The sequence below is a fragment of the Etheostoma spectabile genome, unplaced genomic scaffold (assembly GCF_008692095.1).
Source record: "Etheostoma spectabile isolate EspeVRDwgs_2016 unplaced genomic scaffold, UIUC_Espe_1.0 scaffold00004444, whole genome shotgun sequence".
Lineage (NCBI taxonomy): Eukaryota > Metazoa > Chordata > Actinopteri > Perciformes > Percidae > Etheostoma > Etheostoma spectabile.
The window spans coordinates 1-16,405 of record NW_022603152.1 but is presented as its reverse complement, the minus strand read 5'-3'; the positions used below and the strand labels follow the sequence as shown (position 1 = coordinate 16,405).

Genomic DNA, 16,405 nt, shown 5'->3' with positions numbered 1-16,405 from the left:
AGTATGGAACCATTGTCCTGACTTTTATGTATTATGAAACTTATTGCCACCTGTCTTGGCAGGACTCCCTGGAAGAAGAGTTACTGTAGCTCAATGGGATTGTTCCTGGTTAAATAAAGGTTAAATAAAAATAAAATTAATCTGTAATATGTCCAAACATTCTTCTCTTCATTACCGACATACAGGAAGTTGGCCATGTTTAATTGGATGCTCTCCAGTTATTGTTGTTTGGTAGATTAACATTATATTTTCCTACTTTGGGGACTTTTCATTTCATATTCTTTGTCTGACATTTTCTATTCCCTGTTTGTATTTTCTGTGACTGCATGTGGTTTTAAATCTGTTGGAGTTTCTTCAGACTAAAGCAAAGACACTGATGATGTCATCCAAAAGAAACATAAAGGACAGCAACCTGTTTCCAGAGGACACTAAAGAATGACGGAGCAGCAGGAAACAGAGCAGCTCAAATAGCAAACAGCTGATTTATTCATCTGACTCGTAGGATAACGCCAATGATTGACTTGTTTTAAATGTCTGGGAATGTGGAACAGCTCCATGCTGACTACCTGAAATAAAACAAGGCCACATGCTGATTATTGGGGACTTGATTTGATGGATTTATTCGTCCTGTTGTGTCTCTGTTTAAACTCCTAATTTAAAGGTAAAGTCAGCGTCCACTACAGGTTGTGTTGTTGCTGCTGACAGACTAAGATTATTATTCTAAGTGTGTGACAACATTATGGGATGGATCCCTACAGAGATAGACCTTTTAGTTAAAGAGGAACATCCTTTGAGTTTAGATCCTTTAGTTTCCAACCAGTGGTGATTGTAGGAACAGTGGAAAGATGAACCAAGATGGCTTGTCATATTTTGTTTTTTTCTATTGACTATAGTTGTGTTTGTTATTAACAGAAATCAACCTGTCAACATTTCTATTCATCATAAAGTTCCAACGTTAAGATTTTTGCCGCCAGTTCAAAAGGGAGCTGAACATGGAGGAGGATACCTCCCTAACGGCCGCTCTGCTCTGCTCCGTGCCCCCGCTGTCCGGTAATAGTTAAAGCAGATAAAAACCTAAAGAACACTCAAAAGTTTAAAGATAAAACTCACTTAAGAATAGGGTGACCACCTGCTAATAAGCCCAAGGGGGGACAAGTGGTATGTTTCCGAGGGACAATGTGGGACACTGCCTGGCGCAGCGGTGCCTACCCCCCCTCCCCCCCACGAGCAGACTCACTAATACTGGTTTACCCATTTCTAGCACATACAACCTTACATGGTATATTAATAATGCCCTATGCCCCTGAACATGTGTAACTGCTGATGTAAGCTCATGAATAGGCCAACCAATATGTATTTTCTAAATAAAGATTAATATTTTGAACATTCATACAATTATAATATAATTGACAGATGCACTTACACTTACGATTTACTTTAGCTATTTAATTTTATATTTCCTTACAATTTATTCACTTTAAATACATAATATAAAATTATAGGACTAACAGGAATTGTAGTTTCTCAACACCACAGGAACAGTTTAAACAAAAGAGTCTTCCCAGTCTTCCTTGTACCCACCTTCTCTTTTTAACTGATGGTGGGGGGGCCTGACTGCTCAGACTCGGGCTCTTTCTCCATTTTTTGAATTGGAAAGCGCGTTCCTAAAAGTCCCTTCCCAGTGTCTGGTATGCACGTGCGTGCGCTGTCATGACAACGAATCAGAGGGATTTTAACTATTTGGCTGATTTACAGTCATATTCTGTACATTCTGGCTGATAGTGACGTTTAGAAGTCAGAGAGACTAAATCCGTTCAGATCACAGATCATCTCCAGTCTGTTGTTAATTAAAATCAGCATCAGATCTCATGTAGAACATTCTGAGAGCTACAATTAAAACTAGAGACTGTTCCAGCTGATATGTGGGTCTGATTATATTTTATTAAATCGGAATCGCACCACAGTGTTTTTGTCACCTCCTCTTCTGAAATTGGCTGGAAACTGTCCGACTTTACCTCAGCTTTTTGTCCCCCCCCCTACTGGCTGCTGCCGCCGGCTCTCGTATACTTTACAGGCGCAGTTCATCCCGAACGAGTTGTTCGTTTGGCTGCCTCGGGCTCCAAGATAGAGCGACCAACTTTTTTTTTGAGCAAGCATGATTATGCGTGACACGGTCTCAATTTGCGGGACGTATGAATTGGGCTTCAAACGCTGTGCGCGCACGCGTTAGCGGGACGGGTGGTCACCCTAGCCTGGACGCGGAGGGGTGTGTGTCTTCTCTCTGCTCTGACTGCAGGCTGTGCCTGCTGCGCGAGGCTACTGCTAACTGTGAGTGCTTTTGGACGGAGAGGGGCTCACGGCAGCTCCCGTGGTTGAGCAGTTTTTTTCACCTCCCATCCTGTAGTCTACTCGCGCCCCCCCAGGAGGAGAGGGGGGGCGCCCCCACCGGTTGAGAACCACTGGATTAAAATAACTTAATGATCCTCAGTGGGGGAATTACAATTTACACTCAGTTACTAATCACTCACAGGGCTGAAATACACACAAACTGCACTAAGGACATTTGACCCCGACGTGATTTGAACACGCAACCTTCTGATCTGGAGTCAGACACGCTACCATTGCGCCACGAGGTCTGCTGATTAATGCAAGTACACATCAACTTTCGTTTTGATTAATGCATATCTGTTCTTTTTAAGGCATATACACATATGCATATATGCCTATACGTTATATGCCTCTACGTTCTTTTTGAGTAATACATACACATAATCTTTCTTTTTGATTATATAATTTCATCTATAATATTTATTGATCCCCAGTGGGGAAATTACAATTTACACTCTGTGTACACTTTTTCAGTAATCCCACACAGGCCTGAAATACACACACACACGCTCAGGATCTATTCCAGCACTAATGGAGAGATGTGAGAGTGAGGGGCTACCAGCTGGACCAGCGCCTTGAGCGGTTGGGGGGGTACCTGGCAGTTACCAGGATGTGAAGTGGCATCCAACACTCTGTAATTTGGTCCGCATGGGGACTTGAACTGGCGACCCTCCGGTTCCCAACGCAGCTCCCTACATGTGCCAACATTCTATTTTTTACAGTGACATATCTGATTGTAACGGCAAATGTCAGGAAATATGGAGAGGTGCATTAAGACATCTTTTTAAAGCAGATGGACTTTTCCTTAAAGGAGATTCCAGTCAATTTCAACACGTAGCTCTGTAGTTTGTACATTAGGAGGTCTGTCAGTGGAGAGAGAAATGAAACCAATCGGTGGTGTCTACCCCGTGTTATCCTCCTGCTAGAGTTAGCACCCAACAGCCTTAAACAGGGACTGTTAGTTTAAACCTGTTTTTAGCCTCTAAACAACCAATCAACCTCACTGAATACCAAACTGATTTTCACATGTTCTTTTGCTGCAAAGGTCATACATGTAGCTATGATACAGAACAGTAATAGAATATTCTGATATGATATAAAGTCACCAGACGTCTGAGATCAAAACTGGGAACATAATCCCTGAAAATGGAGAAACACAGGGACATTTCCAGTTTGACTATCAATCTGACTGAAAAACCTAATGTTGTGTCTTTATGTGATGTAGGCTATGATTGGTATTATGTAAATGTAAATGTGCTGTATTTATATAGCGCTTTTACAGTCTTAACAACTGCTCAAAGCGCTTTTACCATTCACACACATTTATGGGGCTGGGGCTGCCGTACAAGGTGCCACCTGCGCATCGGATAAACATTCATACTCCGATGGGCATCACCGGGGTAACTTGGGGTTCAGTGTCTTGCCCAAGGACACTTCGACAACGACTGCAGGGGCAGGGATCGAACCACCAACTTCCGATTGGCAGGCAACCGTCTACCACTGAGCCACAGCCGCCCTATGCCTTATGCAAATCACACCACTGTAATATGGTAGAGAAGCAGAAACAGATAGTGGCAGTAAAGTCAGATATTTTAATTTAAATTATAGAAACAAAATGATTATATTATTAGAGTCTACTTGAAGCTTTTTTTATTTGTCTCTCTCTCTCACTCATACACAACACACCACAACACACACACACACACACAGACACACAGTGTACTACCACGTTGTTCTGCATCCATCTCCTCCCAGCCCTTGACATTTAGCAGCCCCACTCCCAACACACACACACACAGACACACACACACACACCACACACCACACACTAGGGCGGCACGATATTGACAAAATGTGATATTGCAATATTGATTATGAAAACTGCAATATCAATATGTTTTCTGATATTTTTAAACGTGTAAATTACAAAATAGATTCATAACAAATTAAACTATTCTCTTCAACAAAAGGGTTATTTAAACTGACATATCAAAGTGGGTCCAACACCCTGAGCAGTTTGGGGGTTCAGTGCCTTGCTTCAGAGCACTTGGCAGTGCCAGGAGGTGAAGTGGCATCTCTCCAGCCACCAACCCACACTTTGGTCCACATGGGGATTTAAACCAGCAACCCTCTGGTTCCCAACCAAATGATCTACTGCCCCCCACTAAACATTTGATCCCAACGTAATTTGAACACACAACTTTCTGATCTGGAGTCAGACACGCTACCGTTGTGCCACGAGGTCAACTGATCAATAAATATACACATCAACTTCCTTTTAGATTAATGCATAAACACATTAACTTTCTTTTTAATTAATGTATATACACATCAACTTTTGTTTTGATAAATTTATAAACATCAACTTTTGTTTTGATAAATTTATAAACATCAACTTTTGTTTTGATAAATGCATATACACTAGGGATGAGCGAGTACAGCATTATCTGTATCTGTATCTGTTTACCACATGAATTATCTGTATCCGGATCCGTACTCGGACTGGGCGGGGGCCTAAACCGGAAGTGGTCAGATTTAACCCGGAAGTGGGTCGGGTTCTCTTGAAATGTGCGGGGCTTTAACCGGTATGTTATTTAAGCTGCAATTGATATGAGTTGCAATCAAAAATTGTTATATTTATTGCTGATTTTGAAAACTATTTACATGACAGCATCAAGCTTCAGATCAATGGTGTTGTCATGGTACGACAGACTATATACACAGAACGTTTTGCAACAATGAATACAACACATGGGGTTGCAATTATGAAGTAAAATGTAATGACAAGAGTTTCCATACTCAATATAACTTTCTTTTTTAACTTTTTATTTTTTTATGATCAGTGTGATTTTTTTTTTTTTGGTTCTTTTTTTATTTTTTTTATTTCCACACCAGGTATATTGTGTGTGTTGTGTGTGTGTGTGGTGTGTGTGTGTGTGTGAGTAAGGAGAGACACAGAGAGAGAGGGGGGCGGGGGGCAGCTGACAGTAAAAAAAGAAAAATCTCCGATGGCAGAGACGCAACTGGAGTTGCATTTAAAACAAGCAGCATGTCTGAAACCCACTTCACCAGAAATCTACTGGTTACTATGTAAGGACTACAACCCCACGTTCACCAGAAATCCTACTGGTTACTGTAAGGACTACAAACCCCACGTTCACCAGAAATCTACTGGTTACTATGTAAGGACTACAAACCCACGTTCACCAGAAATCTCCTGGTTACTATGTAAGGACTACAAACCCCACGTTCCCCAGAAATTCTACTGGTTACTATGTAAGGACTACAAACCGAAGTTAAAAACAAACCTGAAGCTGAAGAACCCTAAACGTTAACGGAACAGATCCGCAGACCGAATTGACTGACGGAGCAGGAGAGAGCGAGAGAGAGAGCGAGAGACAGCGCATTTCTCCATGTTCTGTGTGGTGTGATTGATCCGAGCGGTTTGTAGCGGGGGGGGGGCGCTGTGATTATCACAGAACGCTGCGCGGCCAGTTGAGGAGTTTTATTCAATCCGAGCACGGATATTGACTCTATTACTCGGATAATACTTGTACTCGGCAAAAGTGCTTTATCCGTACCGGATACTCGTTTCAGCCGGATACTCGGATCACCCCTAGTGTATATGCAGTAATATAAAAGAAAGTTGATGTCATATGAATGTGATGATGACTAATGAATAGTGATGATGACATAATGAATTGTGATGATGACATAATGAATAGTGATGATGACATAATGAATGGGATGATGAATCAAAAAGAAAGTTGATGTGTATATGCACAATCTAAACCCCACGCATCGACCCGGTATTGCAGCGTCACCGGGAACGGTGCACCCATCTTCTGTCTTCTGGAAAAACATTACGATGCACGTGAAGCTGCCCGTTGCCCAAACTGTCAACGGACCTGAAGAGACATGGCTGGCAGATTTTACCGCCAGAAATTGTCCTAAAAACTGAATGATCTGTGAAACCTCGTTGGGTTCCTGGTATCAAACGTTGTTATATACTTGACAAGATAAAGCCATACAAAGTGTAGCAATTTGGCACTTTGATTGGCAGAAAAAACCGCAAGGACAAAATATTGGCCCTGTGACAATGGGGGATAGGTGAGGCCTTGGATTTGAAAGCGGCACACCAAGTGAGAATTACCGCGAGGGTTGGGACTGGAAGACTGGCGTTTTCGGCTGCTCTCTCGAGAGTGGGCTGTACTTACTCTTGTTTCTCTTCATAACGCACAAGTCTTTCGCCTTTTACTAAGACTTCCGTGGAGAGGAACGCCTATGATTGAATTATTTTTGGTGGGCTTTGCTGTTGGCTAAGCCTTTTGTACTTGTGAAAAACAATATGCTCTCCAAAAGGAAACTCAGATTCTTAAACGTAGCCAAAATGTGACAGCATGGGAATATTGCACGTTGGCAGGAGCTTGACCATTGGGAAAACCACAATTGCCGTCTTTAACTAAAACTTTTTGTGCTTCCCCATGAAGCGCTTGGACGGGGGTGCTAAGCAGCAGCTTTATGTCCATTTAAATTACTGGACCGTGACAACTGAGAACCGTCCGGGGAGGTCGCATCTGACAGCATAGAGGTGGGTGGTCATCGCTTCTCGGCCTTTGGGCTAAGATCAAGTGTTAGTATCTGTTCTTATCAGTTAATATCTGATATGTCCTATCAGGGGACAACATATTAAAATGGATTTTTAGCAATGGGAGTTGAAAAAGGGGCTTGCTTCATTCACTCCACGCATCGACCCGTTATTGCAGCATCGCTGGGAACGGTGCACCCATCTTCTGTCTTGTGGAAAAAACAATTAACGATGCACGTTGAGCTGCCCGTTGCCAAAACTGTCAATGGCCTGAAGAGCAATTGATATGAGTATCAAAAATTGTTATATTTATTGCTGATTTGAAACTATTTACATGACAGCATCGAGCTTCAGATCAATGGTGTTGTCATGGTAACAAACAAACTATATACAGAACGTTTTGCAACAATTAATACAACACATGCTGTTGCAATTATGAAGTAAAATGTAATGAAAAAGAGTTTTCATACTCAATATAACTTTCTTTTTTTAACTTTTTTTTTTTTTTATGATCAGTGTGATTTTTTTTTTTTTTTGGTTCTTTTTTTATTTTTTTTATTTCCACACCAGGTATATGTGTGTGTGTGTGTGTGTGTGTGTGTGTGTGTGAGTGTGTGTGTGTGTGAGTAAGAGAGAGACACAGAGAGAGAGGGGGCGGGGGGGGGGGCAGCTGACAGTAAAAAAAAAAAATCTCCGATGGCAGAGACGCAACTGAGTCGCATTTAAAACAAGCAGCATGTCTGAAACCCACGTTCACCAGAAATCTACTGGTTACTATGTAAGGACTACAAACCCACGTTCACCAGAAATCTACTGGTTACTATGTAAGGACTGCAAACCCCACGTTCACCAGAAATCTACTGGTTACTATTAAGGACTACAACCCCACGTTCCACAAGAATCTACTGTTACTATGTAAGGACTACAAACCCCACGTTCACCAGAAATCTACTGGTTACTATGTAAGGACTGCAAACCCCACGTTCACCAGAAATCTACTGGTTACTATGTAAGGACTACAAACCGAAGTTAAAAACAAACCTGAAGCTGAAGAAACCCTAAACGTTAACGGAACGATCCGCCAGAACGAATTGACTGACGGAGCAGGAGAGAGCGAGAGAGAGAGCGAGAGAGAGCGCATTTCTCCATGTTCTGTGTGGTGTGATTGATCCGAGCGGGTTTGTAGGCGGGGGGGGGGGGCGCTGTGATTATCACAGAACGCTGCGCGGCCAGTTGAGGAGTTTTATTTCAATCCGAGCACGGATATTGACTCTATTACTCGGATAATACTTGTACTCGGCAAAGTGCTTTATCCGTACCGGATACTCGTTTCAGCCGGACACTCGGATACCCCCTAGTGTATATGCAGTAATATAAAAGAAAGTTGATGTCATAATGAATTGTGATGATGACATAATGAATAGTGATGATGACATAATGAATGGTGATGATGAATCCGTGTACTATTCGTTCATTCGTTTTTCAAAATAAAACCAAAACTCAAAAAACAAATAAATGGCTTGTTTCCTCAATATTCGTTTCCAAAACCAAAAGGAAATAACGGATAACAACTCGTTTTTCCAATTTACAATGTTGTGCTCAAATGGAAAAATGGAAAAACAGATAACGAGCGTTTCACTCCGTTTCATCCAATTTTTATTTTTTATTTGACGCAAGATGCATGACCCGGATGTGACCTTAACTCGTGGGACAACGACACCGACACGACCAAGAGCAGCTCATGTTGTAGCTAGCGTTAGCAGGTAGCAACTTAGCAACAGAAATGGACATTTTTGTGCTTTTTTTGTGGAAGTAAGAGGGTTACTCTGAAGCCTGAAGACATGACCACAGAGAAGATATCGGTTATTTTCCAGGTATGTATTCTATATAAAGCGATATATAACGTTATGGTGTTTAAATACTCGTGGGCGCGCACATCTAGCTAGCTACCTAACGGCTATCGTATATGAACTTTCAAAGTTATTGGTGTGTTCGAACGGGTTCTAGTGTGATGTTTTTTATTTTACTTAATTTAACATTAATTGTCATGCAACACTCGTCTTGGATTAAAAAACTAAAAGATGTTCCCTGCTTTAGATGTAACGTTATATTATACTTTAGTTTTCGTAGCAATCACTGAGAAAATGTTATTAAACAGTTACTAATAAAAATGTTGGTGACTACAATGTGAATACATATATTATTTTGTAATAAAAGCACAAAAAGCAGTGTGGTTGGCTGGACTATACACACTTTATTGCTTCTGTTCTATCGTCAACTCCTGTCATAGGTCCAAAAGGAAACCGTTTATTTGACAGACGACACCAACGTGGCCATATTTCCCCGATCTGATGGTGACTTCAACTGCTTTGACCTCATCGCCAGAGGTCATTATGAAGTGCATGGCGACGGCACCACTGTGGAAAAATCTGCAGGGGGACATCCCTCAGGCCCGGCTGCCCGCTTTTCTTTCCACCGCCCACCAAGCACTGCCACAGCATCCTCCTGTCCAATGCCAAGGAGCACCACCAAAACCTTTGTGAGGTAAGTTAAAAAAAAAAAAAAAAAACATCTTGCTAAGACATCTGTCACTACTGTTACTACTTTCTTTTGCTACATAATTTGAGAAAGTGTGTCCAACTCTGTTTACTGGTATGCTTTATCCTGCATATTTACCATCAGTTCCTGCTGCACCTGCAACTTATCAGCTAAATTAAGCTTTTATATCCAGGAACTTGATGACCAGCTCAGCATTTCGTGCTTATTGTTATCACTGTATATTAGGGTTCAACAATTAATATAAATATTGCCAAGTGGACTATCCAAATCACAGGAACTGCAATTTTTTTTATTATTTGTTCCCATCAATATTCAGGAATGTCTTAATTGCTGAAGTCCTGAATGGAAAGCTAGACACCACCAAGATGGTTACAGTCCGCTTCTCAGAGTTTGAGGCTTGTGTGGCAACAATAACCAGTAAGGTGAAAGAGGCCCTTGGACAACAGGAGTCATTTATTTTGACAGATAGTCAGGGAAACGAAATAATTGACTCTGATGGTACTAGAGGTATGTTTTAAATCATTGCTGTGTAAATATTTAGGAACTTAAGTGCACTAATAGTCCACACATTTAGCATCTGAAGTACACCTAAATATTCTCATATTAAAGTACATTTTGCAGTAATAGCTTTCTTGTGTGCTTCAAATCTGTTTATAGTGTCCTATTTTTAAAATTCCCAACCTCCATATAGGGTATAAGTTTTTAAATATTCTGCAAATATTCAGTTAAAACATAACATGTCCTCTTTTTTCATTGCAGGGTCAGCATACTGGAAGCAAAATTCCAGGAAAATATTTGCAGTGCCTGAACCACAGATGGAACTGCTACAAGTCAATAAAAGGAAGAGGTTGAGGTAACTGAAAATTATTCTATTTTTTCTTTTTTCCTTTGGATGACATGATGCTGTGTGTGGGGGGGAAAAAAAAAATATTGAGGTGTAATTAAATGTTACATTGTACACTTTTAATGTGTTTCAGTCGAAGAGAAGATACTGGCCTTCAAGAGGTTATGGCAGACATTGAAGAGGTTGTCGAAGCAGCCCAGGGACTGAAGGAAGTGACGAAGATGATTAAGGATTTGAGTGGATTTGCACATTCCACAGTGACAACAACCCTGTCTCTTTCAGAGGCTGAAGTAGCTTCTTTAAGAGCAATTTTTGCCTGTCTTGTCTGCAAAGGTTAGTTTTACTAGATTTGACATGCTGTGTGGATTTACTTTATTTGGTCAATGTTGTTTGGGTTTGGCCTACCTACTGAACATAAATGAAGTGCATTTGTTTTTTTAACCTACAGGTCCTCTAGACAAGCCAATGTTCTCAACATGCTGCAGAACACTAATCGGGTGTAAGGCATGTGTTGTGGAGTGGAACAGCAGCCACAGCTACTGCCCCAAGTGTCGCGCTGTGGATTTGGAGAACAACGTTCATGAAGTGGCTGGACTCTCTGAGGCACTGGCACCACTGGAGAAGTTATTCTAGTTTTTATTCCATTTAGTATGTTGCTATGGTGGCAACAAATGTGCATACAGTTCTTCAGAGCCTTGTTTTTATAAAGTAACAATGTCTAATGTTAACAGTTTAATTGCCACATGTAATTGTGGCACTTAGATAATGTTTACCAGATTTTCTACTGGTTATACAAGATTTTCTACTTGTATTTTTTCACATTAAAAGAAATATGCAGACATCTGAACACACTTGGAATTTATTCAGCTACAATTGAGTTTGAGCAGTTTCTCACAACTACTCTACAAACATATGCATAGTTCAATGGTGGAAATTTGAAATATTTGAGTATTTTCTTTTCATGACTTTAATTCTCCACTACATCTCAGAGGAAATTTTCTACTACATTTGTTTGACAGATCACAAATTTAGTACAATTTGATGTTATACAGAATCAGTTTATACAAGTACATCTGAAAAAACACAAGTTGATTAACAAATAAGTCAATTGATAAATTATTGGCGTGAAGGCATTTTTCATGTAAAAACATCTTGCGGTTCCAGCTTTAGAAATGTGACGAATAGAACAAATATAACCATACAGTACTTTTTGTGTACTTAGTCCATCACTGGCATAGTTGGCAATATCACCACCTGTGTTTATCTGGCATGTCTTTCAGTAACATTAATCAGATAGATCAGTGCTTCCTGAAAAACACTATGGTCATTGTTAACTACTTTTCCAAAAAGAAGAGACATGTCTGGAAACCTCTCTCCAAACAGCTGCTCAGCACGACATCGGTCTTGCTCTGATGAAAAGGGGTCAGAGCCAAAGGCAGATACCCAAGTCAGGGAGGACCCCAACTCTTGCTCATACATGTGTGCTGCCTCAGCAGCATTGGGCAGCAGCTCTGTGTGAATTCTTGCTGGACAACAATCAGCTGAAAGTTGGTTTGGTATCCCTCTGCCTAAAATTATTTGTATTAGTTTTGGCAAAATTGACAATTGTTGTAAAGCTCCATACATACACACACTAGCATAGCCTACCTGGTATCCTATGGGCATTCCATGACTGTACAACCCTGCCAAGTCCAATCTGGCTCACTTGACATGCAAGGTTGGAGACACAAAATTTGGTAACATTATCCTGGATGTCAAGCAGCTCTTGATCAAGCAGGTGAACCAGGGCTTGTTTTAGTGGATAGTTCACCCGATTGTTGACCTCCGGCCAAATTCTTTCCACACGAAGGTTCTGTTTAAACACAATAAAAACATTTTTAAGACTGATTGGAAACACTTCAGATCAGAAAACCCAAATCAGAAAAAGAGGGTATGGTGTGTAAAATACATATACACAGTAGTTGACAGCATTAATTTAGAAGTGTCATTTGATCTTCATGTTGCAGACAGTTTGAAGTCAAAATATTTAAGCTTTCCGTTGATATGTAACAACAAACAAATTCCTTATCCTAAGATGTTGGGACATACAATACCGTTTAGGACAAGTAATGAGGTGAAAAATAAAAAAAAATGATGCTATAGGTAAACAGCTAATTTCAGCAGTGATTGTATAAGTTAACATTGCAAGCAATCAAATCAGCCATCGAGGTCATGGTTATCCAAGGCAGGTTGAGTAGAAGCCTGCAGTGTGGAATAGGCTTAATGCTTACCCTTCCCTTATAGAAAAATCCAAAAGACTTGTTCCATATGGTACAGGTTTTACTAGTCGAGAAACTGAGATTCCCTGTCATGTCTTTTGAAAGGTGTTGCAGGATAGATAATTACTATCAACCATCTATTGATTTGTGATTTCAAATATTTTCACTGGAAATATTACTTGTAATGGGACTCATTATCTTATCTGCGTAATCAGTAGGACAACATTCACCCTTGAAGAAGTTGTCTGTACATAAGGCAGCCTGTTGATGTTATGTCTGTGTTGAGACAGCTTTTCTTGCATGTAGAGGGTCAAGTAAAACTCCCTGCCATGATCCACTCTAATTTGGTCCCACATGCCATTGTTGACAACTGCTTTCCTGTAATAGAAAATGTGTAGATTATGTGGATACATATGTGGATAATATTCATTAGCACATACTGCTTGTAATGTAAAAACACTAATACTGTATAATAATCCCACACAGTGCTTGTTATTTACTGCTACTGTTATTAACCTTCACTTGCCTGTAAACTTCCTCATAAACAATAAGGTTGTTTTTCACTGGCATTGTGGATTCTGCAACAATTTTGCTGCTGAATCCATCTATAGCCAAGACATGTGTAACTCCAAACATTCCCAGCTTTTCATTCTGGTCTAGGTGGAGTTTATGACCCATATACTCGGCGTGATAAGGAACTGGATTCAGATTACGTGCTCCCTAAAACAAGTAGAATTCAATTAATACAAGGTGTAATAACAATAAGCTTTACTTTTTTCCTTGAATTTATTAATGTAGGTGACTTACTTGGCGACGCAGTTCATTATACGGCTGGTGTACCTCTCTGAGAATTTTTCCCACTCGAGATTCTCCTGCCCTCACCCCCACTGATGACAGGTATCCTGTCATGAATTTTCGGCCGTAACATGGACCTGTCTTTAAAAAATTGGTGAAAATTTGAAATGAAACTTTTTAAAATGGTAAACAAATTAGTCTTGGATTAAAAACTATAAGCAAGTACCAAGTTGCAAACATTACACTGCTCCCTCAAGCTGTTGTGTGCAGAAGGTCTGGGATAGTAATTCAGGTTGGGAGTTTTGACTCCATCTCAGGCCAGCACATCAACATAAACCCCTAATTGTGTAGGGCAGCTTACAGTATTTTTAATTCTACATGTCACAAAACACTCACTACAAAAGTTTAAGTATAACAGAATTGTCTATTCACCTATCAAACCTTAACCAATAGTTTCAGTTTAGCCCACATTAATGTTTTGAAGATATTACCCTGTAACATTGTGAAGCTTAGAAAACTGTAGGTCCCAATGTAGGTCAACATTTTAATTTCTGGTAAGATATTAAATGGCACTAAAACAAATTCCATCTGAGTGAGTGAGAAAAGAGTCATTGATCCCATTAACATTATGATAAACCCACTATAATAGGCTACATATTGGTGTATTGCAAAGTTAACCAACATTTTAAAGGTGGAAAAACACTTAAATCAGTGTGATCACCCTGTTGCACTGATTATTTCTCTTATGCAATATTGCCACTGAGTGCCGTGCTCACTGCGTAAGGTAACGTTAGCTTACACACTCTATTATATAGGTTAATGTTAATAATATAATAATAATAATAATACTTGGTTAACGTAACCATGGTGGGTTGGCCTACTTTCTTGTCTTGTGAGCACTTACCTTATCTATCGATGACATGATTGCCATTTCCAGTTCTGCGTCTGACACATGTCTTTTTCGTCTGAGCTGGTATTGAACACAGAATCTTCTGACAGACATTTCCGAGCATCTCGGGACATCTCTCTGACGCAGCGCGGTGGAAATCTCAGCATGCGTTCGACCCTCTTCAAAAAGCTTGCGAATCAAGTCGGAATATTCATCGAGTCCGGCCATCACTACCACGGACCGTTAATAAACATACACTATTATAATATGATCACTATCTTTTGTCTCGACTTGTTGTTTTTTTTGGCAGATTCTGGTCCTAGTTAAGGTCACATCCGGGTCATGCATCTTGCGTCAAATAAAAAATAAAAATTGGATGAAACGGAGTGAAACGCTCGTTATCTGTTTTTCCATTTTTCCATTTGAGCACAACATTGTAAATTGGAAAAACGAGTTGTTATCCGTTATTTCCTTTTGGTTTTGGAAACGAATATTGAGGAAACAAGCCATTTATTTGTTTTTTGAGTTTTGGTTTTATTTTGAAAAACGAATGAACGAATAGTACACGGATTATGATGAATCAAAAAGAAAGTTGATGTGTATATGCAGTAATGTAAAAGAAAGTTGATGTGTATATGCACAAATCTAAACCCCACGCATCGACCCGGTATTGCAGCGTCACCGGGAACGGTGCACCCATCTTCTGTCTTCTGGAAAAACAATTAACGATGCACGTGAAGCTGCCCGTTGCCCAAACTGTCAACGGACCTGAAGAGACATGGCTGGCAGATTTTACCGCCAGAAATTGTCCTAAAAACTGAATGATCTGTGAAACCTTGTTGGGTTCCTGGTATCAAAACGTTGTTATAATACTTGACAAGATAAAGCCATACAAAAGTGTAGCAAGATTTGCACTTTTGATTGGCAGAAAAGCAAGGACAAAATATTGGTGAGGCCTTGGATTTGGAAAAGCGGCACACCAAGTGAGAATTACCGCGAGGGTTGGGACTGGGAAGACTGGCGTTTTCGGCTGCTCTCGAGAGTGGGCTGTACTTACTCTGGTTTCTCTTCATAATGCACAAGTCTTTCGCCTTTTACTAAAGACTTCCGTGGAGAGGAACGCCTATGAGTTGAAATTATTTTTGGTGGGCTTTGCTGTTTGGCTAAGCCCTTTTGTACTTGTGAAAAACAAATTGCTCTCCAAAAGGAAACTCAGATTCTTAAACGTAGCCAAAATGTGACAGCATGGGAATATTGCACGTTGGCAGGAGCTTGACCAATTGGAAAAACCACAATTGCCGTCTTTAACTAAACTTTTTGTGCTTCCCATGAAGCGCTTGGACGGGGGTGCGAAGCAGCAGCTGTTATGTCCATTTAAATTACTGGACCGTGACAACTGAGAACCGTCCGGGGAGGTCGCATCTGACAGCATAGAGGTGGTGGTCATCGCTTCTCGGCCTTTTGGCTAAGATCAGTGTAGTAATCTGTTCTTATCATTTAATATCTGATATGTCCTCTATCAGGGACAACATATTAATGGATTTTAAGCAATGGGAGTTGAAAAAGGGGCTTGCTCCGTTCACACGTCCACTCCACGCATCGACCCCGTACTGCAGCTCGCTGGGAAACGTGCACCCATCTTCTGTCTTGTGGAAAACAATTAACGAGCCGTTGAGCTGCCCGTTGCCAAAACTGTCAATGGACCTGAAGAGCAATTGATATGAGTTGATCAATTGTTATATTATTGCTGATTTGAAAAACTATTTACATGACCCCATCGAGCTTCAGATCAATGGGTGTGTCATGGTAACAAACAAACTATATACAGAACGTTTGCAACAATTAATACAACACATGCGGTTGCAATTATGAAGTAAAATGTAATGAAAAGAGTTTTCATCATACTCAATATAACTTCTTCTTTTTTTAAACTTTTTATTTTTTTATGATCAGTGTGATTTTTTTTTTTTTTGGTTCTTTTTTATTTTTTTTATTTCCCACACCAGGATGTGTGGTGTGTTGTGTGTGTGTGTGTGTGAGTAAGAGAGAGACACAAGAGAGAGAGGGGGCGGGGGGGGGGGGCA

The 16,405-nt window shown here is 40.4% G+C and overlaps 2 protein-coding genes and 5 non-coding genes across 7 annotated transcripts; 5 read left to right on the top strand and 2 right to left on the bottom strand.

The window, feature by feature from the left end:
- Window positions 1–2,564: 2,564 nt before the first annotated feature.
- On the bottom strand, window positions 2,565–2,636 carry trnaw-cca (transfer RNA tryptophan (anticodon CCA)). The gene has a single exon. It is a non-coding gene; the product is annotated as a tRNA-Trp (tRNA).
- Window positions 2,637–6,601: 3,965 nt separating this feature from the next.
- On the top strand, window positions 6,602–6,714 carry LOC116677143 (U5 spliceosomal RNA). The gene has a single exon (XR_004328938.1). It is a non-coding gene; the product is annotated as a U5 spliceosomal RNA (small nuclear RNA).
- Window positions 6,715–6,989: 275 nt separating this feature from the next.
- On the top strand, window positions 6,990–7,179 carry LOC116677140 (U2 spliceosomal RNA). Its single transcript, XR_004328935.1, has one exon. It is a non-coding gene; the product is annotated as a U2 spliceosomal RNA (small nuclear RNA).
- Window positions 7,180–8,448: 1,269 nt separating this feature from the next.
- On the top strand, window positions 8,449–11,072 carry LOC116677139 (uncharacterized). The gene is made up of 6 exons (XM_032507828.1): window positions 8,449–8,850; window positions 9,267–9,520; window positions 9,852–10,042; window positions 10,295–10,388; window positions 10,513–10,712; window positions 10,828–11,072. The coding sequence occupies exons 1-6, from the start codon at window positions 8,818–8,820 to the stop codon at window positions 11,010–11,012; spliced, it is 957 nt and encodes a 318-aa protein (XP_032363719.1). The 5' UTR covers window positions 8,449–8,817; the 3' UTR covers window positions 11,013–11,072.
- Window positions 11,073–11,220: 148 nt separating this feature from the next.
- Window positions 11,221–14,885, bottom strand: LOC116677138 (uncharacterized). The gene is made up of 6 exons (XM_032507827.1): window positions 14,337–14,885; window positions 13,445–13,573; window positions 13,164–13,357; window positions 12,868–13,015; window positions 12,027–12,231; window positions 11,221–11,947 (listed from the first exon to the last, which is right to left on the bottom strand). The coding sequence occupies exons 1-6, from the start codon at window positions 14,547–14,549 to the stop codon at window positions 11,640–11,642; spliced, it is 1,197 nt and encodes a 398-aa protein (XP_032363718.1). The 5' UTR covers window positions 14,550–14,885; the 3' UTR covers window positions 11,221–11,639.
- Window positions 14,886–15,374: 489 nt separating this feature from the next.
- Window positions 15,375–15,491, top strand: LOC116677142 (U5 spliceosomal RNA). Its single transcript, XR_004328937.1, has one exon. It is a non-coding gene; the product is annotated as a U5 spliceosomal RNA (small nuclear RNA).
- Window positions 15,492–15,766: 275 nt separating this feature from the next.
- On the top strand, window positions 15,767–15,961 carry LOC116677141 (U2 spliceosomal RNA). Its single transcript, XR_004328936.1, has one exon. It is a non-coding gene; the product is annotated as a U2 spliceosomal RNA (small nuclear RNA).
- Window positions 15,962–16,405: the final 444 nt, after the last annotated feature.